This window comes from Rhinichthys klamathensis, unplaced genomic scaffold (assembly GCF_029890125.1).
Source record: "Rhinichthys klamathensis goyatoka isolate OS25496 unplaced genomic scaffold, OSU_Roscu_1.1 h1tg000220l_1, whole genome shotgun sequence".
Lineage (NCBI taxonomy): Eukaryota > Metazoa > Chordata > Actinopteri > Cypriniformes > Leuciscidae > Rhinichthys > Rhinichthys klamathensis.
In genome coordinates, this window is record NW_026606744.1 from 44,844 (window position 1) to 68,561 (window position 23,718).

At 37.5% G+C, this 23,718-nt stretch overlaps 1 protein-coding gene across 6 annotated transcripts in view; it reads left to right on the forward strand.

Moving 5' to 3' along the window:
* The window catches only part of ltbp1 (latent transforming growth factor beta binding protein 1), a 96,108-nt gene that overhangs the window by 26,173 nt on the left and 46,217 nt on the right, over positions 1–23,718 (forward strand). For all 6 annotated transcript variants that reach the window (XM_056264259.1, XM_056264262.1, XM_056264257.1 and 3 more), the window contains exons 4-8: positions 3,499–3,653; positions 10,468–10,635; positions 19,284–19,487; positions 22,045–22,304; positions 23,368–23,470. In XM_056264259.1, coding sequence (XP_056120234.1) covers positions 3,499–3,653; positions 10,468–10,635; positions 19,284–19,487; positions 22,045–22,304; positions 23,368–23,470 — 890 coding nt within the window. The remainder of the gene's footprint in view (positions 1–3,498; positions 3,654–10,467; positions 10,636–19,283; positions 19,488–22,044; positions 22,305–23,367; positions 23,471–23,718) is intronic.

Here is a 23,718-nt window from a genome sequence, read left to right on the forward strand (position 1 = left end):
TCTATTGTAATTTATTTTAAAATGTAATTTTATGCGTTTGATTATAGTGGTAGCATTTAAGAGACATTTAAGTCACTTTTGTTGGAGGAATTAATTGTCTGTATACTGTACATGTAGGGAATTGTACATAGGATGAAAAGAGAAAGAGTGGAAGAGGCATGTGGAAAAGCTTAAAACACATCTTCCTCCAGTTGGGGTTCTCACCACATGTCAGCTTCCACTGTTTAGTACATGTGATGGTGTGTGTTTATAAGCACTTACAGAGCTCATTGCTTTTCACCTGTTCAAGAACAGACTCGTACATTTTACGCTCTTTCTTTTTATGTGTGTGGTCTGCTCTTTGTTGGGTGTTATGTTCTATGTTTGTGGGGTGTAACTGCTTTTACTACTGAAAAGACCAGCTTGAATTTTCTTGCTGGTTCAGGATGGTTTATGCTGGTTACTACTGGTCTAGCTGGTGAACAATCATGGCCATCTTTTCCCAGCAACCATGGTGGAAATATGTTTTTCAAGTTGATTTGTGTTGTGCTGGTCTGAATGCAGGGCTCAAACTTAACTGCTAGAAGCTATTAAATGCTTTCCCCAGACAAATTAAATTAGGCCTTGCTCAAGGCTTGACTTGTGTGTCTAAATGTGTTGGCATTCACCTTCCCATAGTTATATCTTGAATACAAAATCTTTGTGCGTGTATGGGTCTATTTTTGCGTGTCTGTTATTCAACCCCAGAGTTATAAACACTGAGACAATTGACTGGTCTTTAAGTTGTTTGTGTATGTTGGTACACATGCATGGCACAGAAATAAACTATCATGTATGAGACTGTGAGAGAGGTTGACAGACTATGCACTGCAGCACATTGCATGACTTTAAGGGCAGTACAAACATACATTTCAAAATGAGACCTCTCTGGGAACATCAAATGAGAGATGAAAGGTAAAGACAGAGGCAGACTTGAATAGTGTGAAAGACAAGATGAGAGAACACTGGGAAAAACAATCTCTGTGTACACTTTCCCTCTAAATATTCTCGTTTTGTTTGCTCCTTTTTGTGTATCTGCTCCTTACATTTGATCAGAGTTCAGACGCTGTTTACACTTTGTTCACACATAAAAACATAAAAAGCATGTTGTTTGTCTAAAGCCTGTCTCACACTGAAAGGCGGTGGTCACTGCCTGCGCTGCGCTCCCATTGGTAGTTGACACATCATGTCACTGCTCATTTGCATAAAGCTAAGTTCTGCAGTATGTCAGTCATCGAAAATTTGTGATATCCGGTCACAGGTCGATTTCAATGAGAACATACCTGTCATATCCTCATGTCGTTCCAAACCGGTATGATTTTCTGTGGAATAAGAAAGAAGATATTTTGTAGAATGGTGTTAACCAAACAGATTCAGCTCCCATTGACTTGCATTGAATGGACAAAAAATACAGTAAGTCAATGGGAACCGAAACCTTTTTTTGGTGGACTATCCCTAAAAGTGCAGACACCATTCAGACAGATTTGAGGTCTGTGTTGTTATTCTGAGATGTCTACCCTGATTTAGTCTTGTGCGTCATCGTCTTATGAGGCTTCCCAGCTGTGATTCTGATTGACCGTATCCGTTTTCTTCATCTTAATAGATGTATGAAAGACACATCACATTTCACATCCGTTTCCTCACAGCTGTGTGCTGTGTTTTGTCTCTTTATTAGCAAGATGTTCAATACTTTCACACAGACGTAGCTGATAATTATCAGGATCCGTAATCCCTTTACAGAGTTCTTTCAGGGAATTGGGCTGTATTTCGTTTTGATATTGTGTTGTGTAATCTGTCCCAAAAACTAGTGAGCTGACTACCTAGAAAGCATTTTAAGAGACCTTCCTAAATGTAGACCGCAACATGATGCCATCTTTTAAGATGATTTTGGCCAAATTCGACATCAACAGTGTTACTTTAGTATTGATTATATATTATAATAGTATTTATAATATTTGAAAATAAATTAGCTTTTATTTTTATAATTTCAGTTTTCATTTTAGTTTGTTTTAGTGGTTTTGTAGCCTGGGAAAACCCAGACAACTTCCGGCAAATTTAGATGTGCTCTGAAAGTTAGTCTGGCAAAGAGCTCATTCAAGCCAATTTCCAATCCGTCGAAATCGCGGCACCAATCAGAAACGTTGGGGCGGGCTTTACACGATGACGACAGCTCTGGGATTTTGAAGCAGATTTTGTAGCCTACATTACAAAGATGGATGCCGCCGTCGAACATCACTCGTTCGAATCAGCTATCGCGTCTGTTTTAAGCGATTTCAACGTTTCCTTTTTGTTAAAAACCGAGCAAAGAACAACACTCGGAGATGTTTCTCCACCGCTCTGCATACGTCATCTCCTTCATCGCTCTGATTGGTTTTAGGTCTATCCGCGACGTCTGTTGGTGACGCCCCTCTGGAAATGATTTGTCTATGACGCTTTGCCAGACCATAACTCAGTTACAACTGAGAATGGTCTGGTTTTAACCAGGCTAGTGGTTTTGTGTGCTTTTGTCATTTTTATTAGTTTTCTTTTTTATTTCTGTATAGTTTAAATGTATTTTGATTTTAGTTGTAATTTTAATACTTTGCAATTTTAGTACTTCAACTTATTTATTTCAGTTACTTGCCAAGGCAACATTTCTAAGTTTAAGTGTTTTATGTACTATTTATATTTTATTTTATTTCCACATTTTGTGAACGATAACAGCATTGGCTGAAAAGGCAATACCAGAATGAATTACAAACTAAATAAAAGAATAGAATGAAAGCAAAAAACTAAATAAAATAAATTTTAGATGGCAATTGACTAAAAATATACTTTTATTTCAGTCAGTACTGAAATGTAAGTATAATCAAATTAAAATAAAAAAAATATTGTAGTCATATGCTTAGAGCATCATTTCACGTATCATGCTAACTCAGTTGTGTATTGCACACATTTAATTCTTCTTAATGGGTTTCATAAGTGAGGCCAGTGAACTTTATTCTGATTCACAGAAAGGAAAGAAAACTGAAGGATTTTACAGAGAAACTATGGTTGCATCAGAAAGAAAAATGAGAGAGAGAGAGAGCTATGCTATGCTGTGATGTGTTATGATTGATTTTTGTCCATGTGTTTGTACAAATGTCATTTAACCGTATGTCAGATAAACATAATGAAAAATCATTCATTCATGTGATTCATGTGACTGCTGATGTGTTTTGTATGTTGCAAGTGATTGGTTTCATTTACATGTAACCAGAAGCATGTCTGTGTGTTCAGGGTACTGTGGTTTTCCATATGGCCTTGAGCAGGTATTTAATCAAAAGTGAAAACCACATAAATTAAAATATGAATTCATGAATAAATAAAATATAAGAATATTTATATATGGATGTAAATCATTGTAACAGAAAGACAGAGAGATGGGGGGAAAATGTGATGGTAAAAAAACACTGTAAAGTAAAATGTTGACATTTTTTGTTTTTAACGTGTATCTTGCAGAGTGCAAAACCCAGTTTCAATGACGATGCACCAGAGCAAAACACAGAAGTTTATGCTCCAACAGAAAAACTACCACACTCACACACAGGTGCATGGTGTCGGACCTAACCTGAACCGGGCCATCCCGCTTTCCGTGGGACACAACCCAATTCATGGTAAGTACAATCTAGTGCTGGATCTCTCTGTATGGAAAGTTTTATTTATTTATTTATGTTTTGCTGCACACTAAAAAGCACAGTAACGTAATTCAAAAGTATTTTGCACTATAAGTCTTATAAAGCCATATGATAGATATGTCTGTGGAACAGACTTAAATTTAAGTCAATATAATCAAATATGACACCTGTGACTTTTGGTCACAAGACATGTGAAAACCAATTATGTTTGACATTGTTGTTATCTGACCTGCACCAAACACTGCAAAAAAATATTTTTCTTACAGGAGTGTCTATTTACATTAAGTGCAAACAGCCTGACTTATTGGCAGAGGCTATTAACACTAACTCTGCCCAATGACGTCTGGTTGGGCCTGACAAAATTTCGGAAAATGCTGGATTGTCAACAATGTCAATAGTGTAGGGGTAAGGCACGTGGCAGAAAGTTTTGACGCAAATCGACCTGAGTTTGAATCCGCCTTTTGCAGAACTCGCTCTACTAAAATTTTGTGATGTTTTTTCTTTAAACAAGAAAAAGTGGTTTGGGAAAGGAAAAAGGAAAAGGAAAAACATATACATCTATATATGTATATACACTCACCGGCCACTTTATTAGGTACCCCATGCTAGTAACGGGTTGGACCCCCTTTTGCCTTCAGAACTGCCTCAATTCTTCGTGGCATAGATTCAACAAGGTGCTGGAAGCATTCCTCAGGGAGTTTGGTCCATATTGACATGATGGCATCACACAGTTGCCGTAGATTTGTCGGCTGCACATCCATGATGCGAATCTCCCGTTCGACCACATCCCAAAGATGCTCTATTGGGTTGAGATCTGGTGACTGTGGAGGCCATTTTAGTACAGTGAACTCATTGTCATGTTCAAGAAACCAATTTGAAATGATTAGAGCTTTGTGACATGGTGGAAGTAGCCATCAGAGGATGGGTACATGGTGGCCATAAAGGGATGGACATGGTCAGAAACAATGCTCAGGTAGGCCGTGGCATTTAAACGATGCCCAATTGGCACTAAGGGGCCTAAAGTGTGCCAGGAAAACATCCCCCACACCATTACACCACCACCACCAGCCTGCACAGTGGTAACAAGGCATGATGGTTCCATGTTCTCATTCTGTTTACGCCAAATTCTGACTCTAACATCTGAATGTCTCAACAGAAATCGAGACTCATCAGACCAGGCAACATTTTTCCAGTCTTCAACTGTTCAATTTTGGTGAGCTCTTGCAAATTGTAGCCTCTTTTTCCTATTTGTAGTGGAGATGAGTGGTACCCAGTGGAGTCTTCTGCTGTTGTAGCCCATCCGCCTCAAGGTTGTGCGTGTTGTGGCTTCACAAATGCTTTGCTGCATACCTCGGTTGTAACGAGTGGTTATTTCAGTCACTGTTGCTCTTCTATCAGCTCGAACCAGTCTGGCCATTCTCCTCTGACCTCTGGCATCAACAAGGCATTTCCGCCCACAGAACTGCCGCTCACTGGATGTTTTTTCTTTTTCGGACCATTCTCTGTAAACCCTAGAGATGGTTGTGCGTGAAAATCCCAGTAGATTAGCAGTTTCTGAAATACTCAGACCAGCCCTTCTGGCACCAACAATCATGCCACGTTCAAAGTCACTCAAATCAACTTTCTTCCCCATACTGATGCTCGGTTTGAACTGCAGGAGATTGTCTTGACCATGTCTACATGCCTAAATGCACTGAGTTGCCGCCATGTGATTGGCTGCTTAGAAATTAAGTGTTAACGAGCAGTTGGACAGGTGTACCTAATAAAGTGGCCGGTGAGTGTATATATATATATATAAATGCAGTCCATTTACCATTTTAAGCAAAATTTCACAAAATTCTGTTAGATTTCCTTGAAAGAAAGATATAAATCCTTGTGTCATTTTGCTTCTCAAGTGAATACATCTTGTTTCAAGGATGATTAGATAATTGCATCAAAACAAAATAAAAACTGAGAAAGAGTATGATATGCAGTGTATTTATTTGATGGAAGAATTGTTTATTCTGATAATTATTATTAATAATAAATGTAACTAATTAATGTGTCTTATTGCTTTTGCCACTTTTATAAAAACAGTAAGCACATAAGGCCACGCGGGACAGTGATTTTCTGGTTTAGAGGGAATTAAAGATGCTCACTTCACATCGTGTTTAAGAATACCCCTTACAATGGTAAATCTTTATAACTTACAGTATTTTCATAATAGCGACTCTAAATACACCTTTAACCTCCAAAGAAACTTCTAAATGATATATGACATTTAGAGTAGTTGTCGTGATTGTTATTTATTGATCGGTGAGGAGGTTAGGTAATAAAACGCAATAATGTTATTTTGTTTAAATTGATGTTTGAGTGGAATTCCATCTATCATTCTGTTCAAAAGTTTTGGGTAAGATTATTTTTTAAAATAAATGAATACTTTTATTTAGTAGGATGCATTAAATTGATCAAGAGGCAGTATAAAGACATTTATTATGGTACAAAATATTTCTTTGATAACTTTCTGTTCATCAAAGAACCCTGAAAAAAAAAATCACAGTTTCCTCAAAAATATTAACTTTTTTCAACATTGAGTTAATGAGAATTGTTTCTTGAGCTCCAAATCAGCATATTAGACTGATTTCTGAAGGATCACGTGACACTGAAGACTGGAGTAATGATGCTGACAATTCAGCTTTGCCATTACAGGAATAAATGACATTTTAAAATATATTCAAATACAAAACAGTTGTTTTAAATAAATGCGATCTTGGTGAGCATTATAGACTTCTTTCTTTAAAAATCTTTAAAAATGTCTTACCAACCCCAAAGTTTTGAACGGTAGAGTATGTCTAGGCTGCCACTCTCTATAATTTTGACATGTTGATGCAATCCCAAAGCATCTCCTTCTGTTGGGGAAATTTAAGATCTAGTGACATCAGAATCTCAAAATGTTATTTCATGTATCAGTTTTTATTTTTCATCAAGTCTCGCTGACTCTGCATGAAGCCCCGGGTGTTTGACAGAATGACGGATCACACACACCGTGAAACATTCCATGAGGAGAGTGACAGCATGTCTAACTCGCTTAGAAACGTTTAGGTCTGTGTCGGGAACGCTCTGAGATGACAGTACGATTTTGTTACAGTATACAAACGGTGATAAAACAAGGCTCCCACAGTCATCAATATTAAAGACGAATATTAAAACTGTGATTGTGATGAAGTCTATACATTTCTATAATAATAAAGTTTTTTTCAAGCTAGTCTCGACTAGAATTGCTCTCTGCGGTTACTATAATTGTTACACATCTTTATCCATCACAAACAACAGGAAAATGGAAATGTCATGGAAAACTAAGGAAATTCATTGATCAAAAGGTGTGGGAATCCACAGTACAAATTAGTGGTGAGATGGTTCACAACCACAGGCATGTGCATTTCAGACCCAACTTTCTCACTTCCTTTCTCTCGCGCACTTCTGCTGTAGTCTCATTTTTTTGTAATTTTGTATTGCTGCAGGTCGGCCCTTAAGTTATGGCCCCATTGTTTTTTTTTCAAGCGGATCCTCTGGTTGAAATCTTATAAAGACTTAAGCATTGCCTTGTGCGCTGCACTGTCTAAAGTGAGTTATTAGACTCATTTTCTCTGGGTAATTTTAGATAAAAGCCTGGCCATGAGGGAAGCACGAACCAGAGAAAAGAGAGATAGAGGGGGGAAATTAAATGACAGAGCGTTACGATAAACGGGCATTGAGAGAAGTGCTCTTAAAAGGCAGGTGAGACTATTAGATACAGTAGTCCTGCATGTGAATGAGGAGACGGTGGGGCGGCAGAACTAATGTGTAGCATGACATCTATTATCCCTCTTCCTGTCCTGCAGACTGGCAGCATTACACAACTCTGACTCTGACTCTGCTGTAATACTACTAATGCAAGGAGCTGTGGGGTATTGGGTAACTGTTTTTGCACGGTGTTGTGGTCTGACATGCCATTTCTCGCTGCTTTGAAACCCAGCCAAACCGCACTCTGACTGGATGTCAGATCATACAGAAGTGACCGGGTTCACTCTGAGGAGACAGACCTTTACAAATTACATTACATTAGTCTGAAGGTCATAAGAGACAAGCATCTGACTGATTTCCTGCTGACCTCAGGTTACATTTGTAGTTTTGATTGGATTTATAGATTGATGGACTGAAGGAGGGAGGGGGGATGAATTAGATCTACAATCTGAATAGAAAACTTGATACATGCATTGCAATCATTACATTCAATTCAAGCTAAATCTGACAAAATTGTACATTCGTGTATGTTTTTCAAGGTAAAAATAATTCATAGGTAAGTTAATGCAAACTAGCACAATCTGTTAGGAGTAGACATATAGATAGGGTAGAGTAACATTTTTGAACCCTGGTTAATCATAGTCTTAATTTGATCTCAATTCTTTAAAAAAGAAAGTCATATTTTACTCAAGTTTGCTGACCAATCAAGCAATCGGGTTAGTCTTATTCCTGAGCAAACGACTCTTGATCCATTACTTTTAATGAATCATTCAAAAAGACTAAAGTGTTAACATTTGAATTAGTGTGTCAGATACTAATACAGATGATGAAACAGTTGATACATTAATTTATATAAAAAAGGTTTGAGCAGTATCTGCAATCTTTTGCATGCAAGGCAAGCACTATTCCTCTAAGTCAAGCTCATGTTCAGTTTGGGGGCTGAAATCCTAGCATTAAACATGAGGTTTTATAATAGTTCTATATAAAAACAAAACATGTCTATGGTATTTCCTATGGTAATTTAGATTTGCCAAGTAAACATGCGTGTGTGGCTAAAGGTAGATGTAGCAGACTGACTAGTTTCTCAATGTCTTGGGCGTCTGGCACTCGGTGAGGTCTGTCCTGCACGAGAGTCAGCCTGTCAGCAGCCGTGTGTGTGTGCGTGTGTGTGTGTGTGGTTCTCTGGTAAAATCATTCGTCTGCTGTCGTCTACTTCTCACTGTTGCTGTATACTATCAGTGTGCTTTCCTCAGTTTACCCACTCTCTCACTTCATAACAGCTGTACGTACGTGTGTGTGTGTGTGTGTGTGTGTGTGTGTGTTTGTGTCATCAGTAGCTGACTGATGTCTGTGGAGACGTTGTTTGATCTTTGAGGAAAGGTATTATGTTAGCTTCTGGCGGATTTGCTTTACATAACAGAGGGAGGGGGAAGTAGATATTACATCTTGAATATGTGACTCTTAAAAGGACAATCACACCAATCCAAATTAGATTCAAATTTCACTCAAAGCTGTCATATGACTTCAGAAGAACTTATGGACTACTTTTATAAAATGTTTCAGATATGAAACATTTTTATTATTTTCATATTTTTTTATTATCATGGATTTGGAACGTGATATATATACGTGTGTGTGTATATATATATATATATATATACTGCTGTTCCAAAGTTTACAAAGTACGATTTTTAATGTTTTAAAATAAGTCTCTTCTGCTCACCAAGGCTGCATTTATTTGGTTAAAAACAACAACATCAAAAAACCGTAATATTATGAAATATTATTAATTTAAAATAACTGTTTGAATATATTTTAAAATGTAATTTATTCCTGTGTTGGCAAGGTTGAATTTTCAGCATCATTACTCCAGTCTTCTGTGTCACATGATCCTTCAGAAATCATTCTAATTTGCTGATTTGCTGCTCAAGAAACTTTTATTATTATTATTATCAATGTTGAAAACAGTTGTGTACAAATTTTTTTTCAGGATTCTTTGATGAATAGAAAGTTCAAAAGAACAGCATTTATCTGAAATAGAAAGCTTTTGTAACATTATACACTACTGTTCAAAAGTTATGTATTTTTTTTGGAAAGAAATGAAAGAAATTCATTCTTTTATTCAGCAAGGATTTATCAAATTGATCAAAAGTGACAGTAAAGAAATGTATGTTACAAAAGTTTTTATTTCAAATAAATGCTGTTCTTTTGAACTTTCTATTCATCAAAGAATCCTGAAAAAAATTACACAACTGTTTTCAACAATGATAATACGATGAAATATTTCTTGAGCTGCAAATCAGTATATTAGACTGATTTCTGAAGGATCATGTGACACTGAAGACTGGAGTAATGATGCTGAAAATTCAGCTTTGCATTACAAGAATAAATTACATTTTAAAATATATTCAAATAAAAAAAAGTGATTTTAAATTGTAATAATATTTCACAATATTACTGTTTGTTTTGAATATTTAATCAAATAAATGCAGCCTTGGTAAACATAATTAGTAGTGGTAATCTTAGTTAGGAAAAGCCAACATTCCTCTTTTCGTCTCTGTATATGGCTTGAAGTTGTGGCCACTTTCTCCAAATCATTCGAGAAGAACTGGGTCTGATCCCAGAGTTGTTTGCTGGCCTCTCTCTCTCTCTCTCTCTCTCTCTCTCTCTCTCGCTCCTATTTTTTTCCCCCAGTCACCTCCTCATGTTCCAGAGACTGAGATATTGGACCAAGGACAGAGAAAAGGAGGGAATGGACGAAAAAGGAATCAGACAGTCACAGGGGAACACATACAGGAGACTAAGAAAAGACAAGACAACAGAAATACTTTTTTTCTTACTCCAGCCTCTCTCCCTCTCGCTCCCTGTCTCGTTTCACTTTCTTAAAGCTGAACTCCTGAGCCGATCTGCCAGACGCTGCCTAGAAAAGTGAAAGAGAGTCGTTCTGAGTTGTTTATGAAAGCCATGCCGTCCAGACTGATGGAGTTTTCTCTCTTCTCTCTGTTGATGTGTCTGCTCTGCTGGGCTGCAGTAGGGAACCACACCGGCCGGATCAAGGTGGTCTTCACCCCGACTATCTGCAAGATGACCTGCACCAACAACCGCTGTCAGAACAGCTGTCAGAAGGGCAACACCACCACTATCATCAGTGAGAACGGGCATGCAACGGACACCCTCACCGCCCCCAACTTCAGAGTCGGTGAGTGGCATTGCCGCCTCTTCTTGGTGTATTGTGGGAAAAGTGGGAAGTTTTCATTCATCCAGGTCTTTGTAGAACATCTAATTCCTTCGTTGGCAACTGGATTTTGTTGTATGTGTGTGTGTGTGTGTGTGTACGCTTGCGTTTGCTGTATACTGAACAGAGAACAGCTGGCCGTGGGCCTGTTACATCATGTCCAGCCTCAGACAGGTCTATAATTATGGCTGATGTTTGGATGTGTTTCTAGTCGTGGTTCGGTGGGGAGTTTTTACTTGCCTGGCAGATATTTTGGAAAAGTTTAAGATGCTTTAGATCATGTCTGAAAAACCTACATTACTTAACTTCAGTTCTTCTCACTTTGTTTGCTGCAGTGATGTTTCACAATGCGGGCTCAGAATGGCTCAAGAGCATGTGGTTATGACACAGCAGAACGTCTTCTGCGCTCCGGTTCAGTCTGGGTTCTTCGCACATTTCTTAGTTGTGTAGCCCATTCAGGGTTACTTGGAAAGGATTTGATTTTGCCTTGGTAGAGTCTTTGTTACTTTCTTTAACTTTGCACGAATTTTTCCACAGACTATGGTGTATTTGCTCATCATGATTGAAGTTTCATACTATCATATTTAAATTCCACTATACAAAGAGCACAAATTACTTTTGTTAAAAATTCCAGTTCTGAGAACGTGTCTCTGTGATTACCCCATAACTGTCAAAACTAATGGAAGACAAACAAACTGTCTTCTTATAGACAGCATAAAGCTACTTTGTTTTTTACATACTTGGTTGATAGTAGTAGTAAAGTAAAGATGATGTTTTAAAGTGAATCATTCAAATAATGACCAGTTAATTCATTTTAGTATTTAGCATTATCATAAATTTTTTTCTTTAAATGAAGGGGTACTAAAATATTAATAGCATTTAAATTGTAAATAAAATAATATTGTAGTCCTTAAAGTGCTAGCATAGCTTGGTACTTTCACTTCTTGCCCTTCTGCTCTTTATGGTCCCGTATCGGTGGATGTAGCATGTAGTCATTTTGTGACTTGCAAGTCTTGCGTTAAGGTCAAGAATGAAGCAAAAGACACAATTTATACACATAGTGGTTACATAAGGTTTACTTTTGAATCCAATTACTCTGTGGACACAAGGGTAGCATTCAGCTAAGGCTTGTTTTCACCAGTGACTTTTGTAATCTGTGCCCAACAGGGTGAGCAGCTGAAATTGTATTCTATATTAGAGGGTCAGGAAAGCTCAGAGGGAGTAAGTGTTTGAATGGCTGATCTCAGAATAAGCAGAGGCTGTGCGTGGTGCTAAGATGTCATTCTGTTTCTCTCTCTCCGTCAAGCTGTTTGTCTGAATGAGGTGAACGTCTGGAGTGGGTGAGTGTGTGCGGCCTTATAAGGAACACAGAGCGTTCTGTCAGCTCTGATCCAGACACAGCTGGGAGGAGAGATCGCAGGCTGAGCTCCAGCACCGTGGTGGATAATGGAGAAACACACGCACATACACTCATTAGGGTTGGATCAATACCAAGATTTTGGCTTCGGTACTCTGAACCAGCATCTCATACCTCAGTGTTGATGCTAAATCGATTCCTTAAGCAACAAATAAACAACCTCAGGCGAGTGATGAAATGAAATGAGTTGTCAGTACATTCAGTAATTTGACTGATCTCAATGAAAGTATGCAATAATTAAATTTATACCACGGGCTGTTTAAATACTCGATTCTGATTGGCTGGAAGGTGTGCAGTAAAACCGTTTAATGCACAGGTAGTTCCAGTCAGTTTGATTACAGTTCGAAATTAATCCGCTACTATAAACATTGGTAACCATAGTAACACAGTTACACTTGCAAACAGAGTGAGAGACACATATGAAAACGTTTATTTAGGTAGGCTAAATGGATGATTTTTGCATATCGTTTAATTTGTATGGTGAATATGGCAATTTTGAGAAATGGGCCGAGGCACAAGACGAAATAGAAGACTTGGAGAAGACGTTGAATGACTGAAATAACCCTTTTCCATGTCTAACTTCACGATAAATGGAAATGTGGAGTTTAACATCAATTAGTATAATGATGAGTAAAACAATCCCCTATCGAAATTTCCAACTGTTTGATTTTTTGTTTTCATTTAATTTAATGCATTTCAATGTAATGTAATGTGTCTTTATATAGTAATCGTGGTTAGAGACGCCGGTTTTATTTCACACTCTACATAATTCATTTAAATAAATGACATGATTAGTTCAAATAAAGATTGCCTTGTCACTGTCAGTGTTGCCTGTCATTCATAAATAATTTTAATAAATCCATTAAAGAATCATTAAGTTAGATATATGTTTAAGCAACGAGGGGACTCTTTCAGTTCTCTGTCTCTCTCTTTTAATAATGAATTTACATAAATGTGATAATTCATTCAAATAAAAACAATCCGGCGGCTTTATTTAAAGCGGACAGAGTGCTACAACTAACGAGCCGTAACTTAAGAAAATAACCGTCATTTTTACACGTCTGTTAAAAAATTACACTGTAAACATCAGTTACAGCTTTAACTTCTTTTTAACTTGGCAAATAACCAGGGTATAAGTGGGATAATCCACGGCTAGCCATGCATTAAAGGATTTTAATGCACGACATAGAGGCAACGTACTCCGCTTCGCGTCGGGTGGTTCTTCGCCTCTACGTCGTGAATTAAAATCCTTTAATGCATGGCTAGCCGTGGATTATCCCTTACATAACTTAACCCATACTGTATTATTCAAGAGTTTGGGGTAGGTAAGATTTTGTACAAATATTTTTAATTAATTTATTATTTAATTCATTCCTGTGATGGACAAAGCTGAATTTTAATCAGTCCAATAAAAGCTGAATTCAGTCTTTAGTGTCACATTATCTTTTATAAATCATTCTAATATGCTGTTTTGATGCTCAAGTAACATTTCTTATTATTAGTAATGTAACAAAAATCTGCATTCTTTTACTTTGTTACTAAAAAATACATTTCAAATAATCAAAAATCAAATAATCAAGAGTATAAAGTTAAAGTCTTCACAGTGACTTTTGATCAATGTAATGCATGCTTGCTGAATGAAACTATTAATTTATTTAAAATACAAAAATCTTACTGACCCCAAACTTTTTAATGGTTGTGTTTGACCTCTGTTGTCTGATAAACACATTATACAATACAGAAATGTAGATAGATTTGTTATAAACATTGGCAAAATGACATTGTGTCATGGTATTTTTTTTACTCCATATACGCAAAGAGAATGTGCCAAACAGACCTGTAAATCATTGATCAACTCTTGGATTTGACAGTCATAGGTCAATAAACTCTCTCATAGAATACTAAAGCATTATCACAGCAGATCAATACATGGCTGCATGTTCCTTATATGTGACCCTGGACCACAAAACCAGTCACAAGTTGCACTGGTATATTTGTGGCAATTGCCAACAATAGGTTGTATGGGTCAAAATTATCGATTTTTCTTTTATGCCAAAAATCATTAGATTATCAAGTAAATATCTTGTTCCATGAAGATATTTTGTAAATTTCTTACCATAAATATATAAAAAATATATTTTTGTGAGTGAATGCAGCAAAATCGCGAACATAAATGGACAACTTTAAAGGCGATTTTCTCTGTTTCGATGTTTTTGCACCCTTAGTTTCCAGATTTTCAAATAGTTGTATCTCGGCCAAATATTGTCCTATCCTAACAAACCATACATCAATTGAAAGCTTATTTATTCAGTTTTCATGTGTATACATCTCAATTTAAAAAAATTGACCCATGTGACTGGTTTTGTGGTCCATGGTCACATATATGATTGGACTGATGGGAATAGCTGTCTTGTCATCCCCATATGCCTCACCTTTACACGTTGTTGGACACAGTTGTGTTGGGTGTTTTGACAATCATCCCCATGGAGCTGCCAATCAACCTGTCTGTACTAGCAGATATGTTGGGGTTTACAGGAGAATGTTACTCCATCCGTTTTCCAGGTGGTCTATTTACACCTCGACTAGGAAAAGCTCTAATGCTTGCTTTTGTGTTTCACTAGTGTTCAAAACATTTGCCAGTTTTGAAATTCTCGTGTGTGTGTGTGTAGTGTACGTGTAGTGTACGTGTAGTGTACGTGTAGTGTACGTGTAGTGTACGTGTAGTGTACGTGTAGTTTACGTGTGTGTACGTGTGTGTACGTGTGTGTGTGTTTATTTGTTTATGTGTGTGTGCTGTGATCATACTGGACATACAGGTCCTTCTAAAAAAATTAGCATATTGTGATAAAGTTCATTATTTTCCATAATGTAATGATAAAAATTAAACTTTCATATATTTTAGATTCATTGCACACCAACTGAAATATTTCAGGTCTTTTATTGTTTTAATACTGATGATTTTGGCATACAGCTCATGAAAACCCAAAATTCTAAAAAAAAAAAATCATGAAAAATTTCAGCTCATGAAAACTAAAAAAATTAGCATATTTCATCCGACCAATAAAATAAGTGTTTTTAATACAAAAAAAAAAGTCAACCTTCAAATAATTATGTTCAGTTATGCACTCAATAGTCAATACTTGGTCGGGAATCCTTTTGCAGAAATGATTGCTTCAATGCGGCGTGGCATGGAGGCAATCAGCCTGTGGCACTGCTGAGGTGTTATGGAGGCCCAGGATGCTTCGATAGTGGCCTTAAGCTCATCCAGAGTGTTGGGTCTTGCGTCTCTCAACTTTCTCTTCACAATATCCCACAGATTCTCTATGGGGTTCAGGTCAGGAGAGTTGGCAGGCCAATTGAGCACAGTAATACCATGGTCAGTAAACCATTTGGTTTTGGCACTGTGAGCAGGTGCCAGGTCGTGCTGAAAAATGAAATCTTCATCTCCATAAAGCTTTTCAGCAGATGGAAGCATGAAGTGCTCCAAAATCTCCTGATAGCTAGCTGCATTGACCCTGCCCTTGATAAAACACAGTGGACCAACACCAGCAGCTGACATGGCACCCCAGACCATCACTGACTGTGGGTACTTGACACTGGACTTCAGGCATTTTGGCATTTCCTTCTCCCCAGTCTTCCTCCAGACTCTGGCACCTTGATTTCCGAATGACATGCAAAACTGAGCAACAGTCCAGTGCTGCTTCTCTGTAGCCGAGGTCAGGCGCTTCTGCCGCTGTTTCTGGTTCAAAAGTGGCTTGACCTGGGGAATGCGGCACCTGTAGCCCATTTCCTGCACACACCTGTGCACGGTGGCTCTGGATGTTTCTACTCCAGACTCAGTCCACTGCTTCCGCAGGTCCCCCAAGGTCTGGAATCGGTCCTTCTCCACAATCTTCCTCAGGGTCCGGTCACTTCTTCTCGTTGTGCAGCGTTTTTTGCCACACTTTTTCCTTCCCACAGACTTCCCACTGAGGTGCCTTGATACAGCACTCTGGGAACAGCCTATTTGTTCAGAAATTTCTTTCTGTCTTACCCTCTTGCTTGAGGGTGTCAATGATGGCCTTCTGGACAGCAGTCAGGTCGGCAGTCTTACCCATGATTGCGGTTTTGAGTAATGAAACAGGCTGGGAGTTTTTAAAAGCCTCAGGAATCTTTTGCAGGTGTTTAGAGTTAATTAGTTGATTCAGATGATTAGGTTAATAGCTTGTTTAGAGACCCTTCATGATATGCTAATTTTTTGAGACAGGAATTTTGGGTTCTCATGAGCTGTATGCCAAAATCATCAGTATTAAAACAATAAAAGACCTGAAATATTTCAGTTGGTGTGCAATGAATCTAAAATATATGAAAGTTTAATTTTTATCATTACATTATGGAAAATAATGAACTTTATCACAATATGCAAATTTTTTGAGAAGGACCTGTACTGTCAAGAACTGGACATCATACACTACCATTCAAATGTATGGGGACAGTCCATTTTTTAAGAATTAATACTTTTATTTAGCAAGGATGCATTGAAGTGATTAAAATAGTGACAGTAAAGACATTTATATTAACAAATTATATTGTAAACAAATTATGTTGTTACCAAAGAATAATATGTAAAATAAATACTGTTTTTTTTTACTTTATAATTATTAAAGAATCCTGAAAAAATGTATCATGTTTTCCACAAAAAATATTAAGCACCACAACTGTTTTCATAATTGACAACTATAAAAAATGTTTCTTGAGGACCAAATTATTGTCGTAACGTTTGTCAAAACGGGAATAAATTACATTTTAAAATATATTAAAATGGAAACCAGTTATCTTAAATTATAATATTTCACAATATGACTATATATTTACTGGTTTGACTATTGACTATATACTGTATTTGTTCCTCTCTGTTCCTTTTTTGTATGTCACTTTGGATAAAAGCATCTACTAAATGCATGTATAATAATGTAAATGGTTACTGGTATGACAATATATTTACTGTTTTTTTAAATAAAATGAATGAATAAATCAAATATTTTTTCATTTATATTTATATAAATTTAAATAAATAAATTAGAGACTTCTTTCAAAACATTTAAAAAAAAATTCTAACCGAGACCAAACTTTTGAACAGTAGTGTATGTTTTGTGACAGAAATACATTTCTGTGAAGACATTAATATTCAAAAATTACTATTGCAAGTGATGGAAGACAGTTTTTTTTATTTTATTTTTATTTTAAATATAAGCTTTTCAAGCCTGTGAAACATATATGTGGTATGCTGTTTGGCTAACAAACAGAATATATGAAAACAGTGTGAGTGGGCGTGGTTGGCACATTGGCTGACATGTGGAATATACATTTTGGGGTTGGTTGGCACAAGTCATAATTTTAGGAAATATTTGTGATATACAGTATAAAAGCATGAGATTTGTTGTTTGATTGCTTTTTATTTCTTTTTCAAACTTTTATTTGCACCTATTGGATTTTTATGTTTATTCCACCAGAGATATTTGATTAACTTTATTAACCACAGAGTGGGGAAATTCCATTCAGCAAGTATGAAAACAACTACTGCCTCCATAAGATTGTCCCGCCAAGCCTCTCGTTAGAGTTGCTCCTGGCTGTCAGCTCATCTGAGAGTCACTGTGTTTGCTTGTGTATGTTTGAGAACTTCTATAGTTGCCAGTTCTGACAATAAAAATCAGCTCACCGCCATATTAGTAGAGTGCATGTGTCACATACATTCCTCTTTTATCAAATGAACCATGTACAGTAAGAGCAGTCATTTATGTGTGTCAGAGAGTGAAAGTTAATGTGGTCTGTCATCCTCCTCATGCTGGTTATCTTATCATTTAGGCCACATTTCATTTGTTTACTGTCATGCTGCTCTATTTCCTCCTGTCCAGGAGAGAGTAGTGCTCTTCACTAGCTAGGATGGGAATTGTGTGTGCTTATGTGTATGAGTGTGCGTATGTGTGTGTGATTCAATGTTGATACATGAGTGTGTCAAGATATTGCCTGAGGTTCAGTGTAGGCACTGGAATAGTCCTAGATTTCCCACTAGAGCAGAAACAATGAAAGTGTGTGTGCGCGCTTGTTGTGTATAAATCATGGTTTGTCAGAGTGTATGTAAATATTTAAATAAATATACCAATGTATCAGAGAAAATATGTGTGTGTGGGTTTGTTTAGCTCTACTTTGAAGGGGAAATAAAGAGAGTTAAATATAAAAAAAAAACCTCTCCTTGGGGACATTTGGGGATGTCCTCATTTGGAAAAATGAGTGAAATAATGCTTAATGAATAACATACTGCTTTTTAAATCTCTAATAAATGCAAAAAAAGTGTGAAAATGTATATAAATAATAGAAGACTATGCTATGTTGTCATTTAGATAGTGTGTGTGTGTGTGTGTTAGCATTTGCAGTCTTTCCTCCCTATGATCTTGAAATATATTATTTGCAGTCACAATGAACTGTGCGTCTGGCCACAGGAGGTATATGTGGTTTGAGAGGAAATTACATCATATTGTGCCATGTGGGAATGGTGGTTAGGACAGCCGTGCTGTTTTAATGAGCATTTAGCATGATTAGTTCATGATGGTTAATTACATTATGTGGCTTTTGGTTTAGGAGCATTTTTAAAGAATATCTTGACAGGAGAATAAGGTTCACCTCATTTAAAGGTTTGAAATAATGTCCTATACCACAACACAAACGTATTGCCGTAAAATATCTAGCCCCAAAACATTTATTTTCCTCAGCTGTGGGATAATTAAATCCATTCATCATTTTGCTGGTATTATTGCTGAGCAAAATGTGATCTAAAAGCTCAAGTGAGATTTGTGAAAAATGTTTAAAAGCGAGGAAGGCAGAGAGAAAGTTAAAGATGTTTCAGGGCAGAATGGTCCGTCACCATAATGGCACGTTTTAGTGAAAATGTGTCACACAGAACTCCCATTACATGCCACCACAAAAGTTCTTAAACCGATTTTCTGTGAAGGATTTAAGCGCATACAAACACGCACACAATGGCCCACAACAAGCAAACACTTGCTCAAACACTGGACAAAACTAAAGTTTGATGATAATTTTGTTGGTTCATCTGTGTATAATTAAATGTGATGGGTCGCTAAACTAAACATTGAAAAATGTTACCCGATATGGCAGTGATTAACTACGCTTTGCTCTGTTTGTGTGTATGTTTTAGTTGTTTGCCATTTGCCCTGCATGAATGGAGGAAAATGCAGTGCTCGGGACAAGTGCCAGTGCCCACCAAACTTTACTGGAAAATTCTGCCAAATGGCAAATCCAAACAGTCACGAGGGGCAACATACTCTCACAAACGGGCAGAAGACGAACGTCCACTCAACACACACGTTACCTCTCACCTACGGCACTGGACACAACCAGGGTAACGCTTTAAATGTTTATATCTGTCTTCTTTTATTAATCTGAAATACATGGCTCTGTTGTTACTCAAGGAATATTCAGGGTTCAGAATTACCACAAAAAGGAATTTCCACTTGCCCTTTGTTTTCTCTCTTAAAGGGATACTCCACCGTTTTTTCATATTAAACTATGTTATTCTCTTATCTAAGACGAGTTGATACATACCTCTCTCGTCTCAGTGCGTGCACTGAATCGCTCTGTCGGGCGGAGAACTTTGAGAGCAGTTAGCTTAGCCCCATTCATTGTATATGGGCCAAACAGAGATGAAGTTAGAAGCGACCAAACACATCCACGTTTTCTCTATTTAAATATAGTTACACGAGTAGTTACACGACCAAGTATGGTGACACTAAATAAAATGTGGCGCTTTTTATAAGCGGGTAAAATGGATAACTATAATGTATGGCGGAATAGCACTTATTGGGTGCACTTCGACTCGGCGCTGTAATATCTTCACTCGTGAAAAGTCCTCTCCCCCCTCTCCCTCTCCCTGTCATTTCCGTCAATAGAACCAACGTGACCTGCACGCCTGCAGTAGTAGTAGTTTTTTGTGCAGAGTTGACGAAGTATCAGGGAGAGGGAGAGGGAGAGGGGGGAGAGGACTTTTCACGAGTGAAGATATTACAGCGCCGAGTTGAAGTGCTCCCAATAAGTGCTATTCCGCCATACATTATAGTTATCCATTTTACCCGCTTATAAAAAGCGCCACATTTTATTTAGTGTCACCATACTTGGTCGTGTAACTACTCGTGTAACTATATTTAAATAGAGAAAACGTGGATGTGTTTGGTCGCTTCTAACTTCATCTCTGTTTGGCCCATATGCAATGAACGGGGCTAAGCTAACTGCTCTCAAAGTTCTCCGCCCGACAGAGCGATTCAGTGCACGCACTGAGACGAGAGAGGTATGTATCAACTCGTCTTAGATAAGAGAATAACATAGTTTAATATGAAAAAACGGTGGAGTATCCCTTTAAAAAAAAAAGAAAAAAGAACAATCTGGGTTACAGTGAGGCACTTAATGGAAGTGAATGGGGCCAACCCATAAAGATTTAAACACTCATTGTTTCAGTATTATTGCCACAAGACAGAAGCAAAAATGCTTACTACATGTAACTGTGTCATTTCCATGAAAACACAACGCCATAAGCCCTGAAACTCTAAAATGACAAACAGCTTTTAAAACAGCTTTACATCTCAAATAATACACAATAATGCAAGTGCTTTTATAAAGTTTTTGGTTTCACATTTCTGCTATTCTGCTACAGAAATGGTCCCCATTCGCTCTCACTTGTACGTAGCTCACATTGGCCCTCATTTATCAAAAGTGCGTACACCAAATTTCCAGCGTACACCTGGCGTACACCCAAAACCACGGTGACTTTGAGATTTATCAATATGAACGTTGGCGTACGGCACGCTCAAATCCTACGCCAGCTCAGGAGGTGGTGTACGCACGTTTTGAGTTAGTGCGGAAATGCGCAGAAAAACAATTCCTAACACCACAAAACGCACTGACAAACTAACTGATCAACTGCTCAAACTGACATAACTAAAAGATATGATATATTGATATATGACCAACAACAACAACAACAGTAATTATAAACTTCAGTGTTTATTTTTGTGCAACATGGACTTCAATGTTTAATTTGTGTGACTTTACCAAAGCATTTGATTTATAAGCATATGTATTCCTCCTTCAGTTGCGAGCCTGTGCGCTTTACCCTGACGTTTCATGGTTAGGCCCGGGAGGTGCGCACGGACTGGGTTCGGTAACGAAAGGCTTTCAATGACCAAAAAATAATTCAGACTGACAAAATAAAATAAAAAAACATTCTTCTTCTTTTAAATAATAATAATAATACAAATAATAATAATGACATTCTTCTTCTAAATAACAATAAGCGTCATTAATAATACAAAGCATACTAATAATACTAAGAATAATATTACAAATTGTCATGCAATTATTAATGTGAATGAATGGTACTCCACATCACATCATCATCATCACTATTGTACACCCCATACATGTAACGTGATTCGAAATTGAATGCTAATTCAAAAGACGTGCTGTAAAATATTGCATTGTGATAGGTCATTTCGGGCTCCACGTCAGAAGTTTCTCTTCTTTGCCGTCTTCCGTGTGTCCATGGCGTAAAATGAGGGCGTGGGGGAAGCGGAGACTTGAATATATAGGGGCGTGTTATTCTAATGACGATCGTTTTCAGCCGCGGGATTTATCAAGGGCAGGTATTGCGTACACCTGGATTTCAAAGGTACGCACAGCTTCATAAATCAGGCGGTGAGAGGAGTGTAAGCATAATCTTACGCCAACATATACGCCCGTTTCTACGCAAGAATGATAAATGAGGGCCATTGATTTTATTTTCTGTAGTAATTAACATTAACATTACACCATAAATACTGTCTATTGAGCTTAACTTGGATTAAACCTGTACTGTACTGATATATGAATTTAAATTGAATACCCCTTAAAGCTTTACTTTTCTGTAGGTTTGGTGAATGTCCATGTAAAACATCCCCCCGAAGCCTCAGTCCAGATCCATCAGGTGTCTCCAGTGGACAGTAACGGGCAGGTGAAGAACACGCAGTCCAGCCACTCCTTCACTTACCACAGCAGCAGCCAGAGCATCCAGCATGGACACACTCACAGCGGCGTCATTTACCCCAACCAGCAAACATACCTCCAATACCAGCCAGTGACATCCAAGAGCCAGCTGGGACGCTGCTTTCAGGAGACTGCCGGAATGCAAGTGAGAGACCATAAGTGTTTGAATAGATAAACTCAGATATAATTAGTATATAAAGCTTTTATGTGACGAAGCTGATGAGATATTCAAGGGTTTGCATCTGTACTGCACCTCTACTTCCATAGAGCTTTTTACATTGTGTTTTTCACCTAAAAATGAAAATTCTTTCATCAATTACTCACCCTAACATTTTTTAAAACTGTACGACTCTTTTTTTTAATTCTTTCTTCATAAGGAGATATTTTGAATAATGTCTCTGAGTTTTGATCCATTCAATGGAAGTCAATGGGCTTCAATGGGCTCCAGTATTATTTTGGATTGCATTGACTTTCATTGTATGGACAAAAGCATTCTTTAAAATATCTTTTCTAGCTTTACCTTTCTCTTAATCTCAATCTCTCTCGCCACTGCTGTGAGCTGTACATCATCCACTATTACTCTGTCTCTCACTTTTAATGCCTTTTAAACGAACTCGATTTCAGCTATCATTGGATAATCAAGAAATAGAGCACAAGACAAAATGAATAGTGAGATGTTCTCCAGAACATTGTGGTGCTCAAGGGAACATCTGTCTCTTCAGAAGAGAACTGCAAATGAAACACAAAAGAATGATTCTCAAGAGTTTTGACTCAGTACCTGCCTCCTTAATAGAACATCTAGTTGTCTTCCGCTCCCACAGTTGTTAGTCTATCAAGTTATTATCATCAAGTTCACCTCAGTCTTGTTTGTTTACTCTCTCTAATCGTAAAGTGCTGTGGATGTTTTTGCAACCATTCAGACTTAATTTGCGACTTTGTCTTTTCATGTCAGCAGAGAGTGGGGTGTTATAAGTTGTTTGAGTTGTGTATCATTGCAGTCTCTCAGATTGTTGTTTGGTTCGTGCCTGGTTCAGCAGATTAGATTCAGTCAGGGGGGAGATATCAGAGTGTTGATCAGTAAGAACTGGGATCAAGAGCTGTGTGAGCAGAATTATATATGTTTGTGTGGTGAATGGTCTAGATGAGTATCTCTCTTTTTCTTTCTTTCGTTAACTTATTGTATTTGATTGTGTTTTATTTTGTTGTAGTGTGGGAAAGCTCTGCCCGGCCTGTCTAAACAAGATGCCTGTTGTGGGACTGTGGGCACATCATGGGGATTCCACAAATGCCAAAAATGCCCCAAGAAATCATGTAAGCTACTGTCTCACTCTCACAAACAAAAACTCCCGTTACGCTCTCACACTGACAATTATTTGCCTCGTTTTTACAAACAAAAGCACCCATGTCACTCTCACATGCAAAATAAAATGTCTCTCTCACATAGACAAACATCTGCCTTCCTGTCACAAACAAAAGCACCCATCTCACCCTCACATGCAAAAAACTGTCTCACTCTCACATAGACAATCATCAGTCTTGCTTTCACAAACAAAAACACC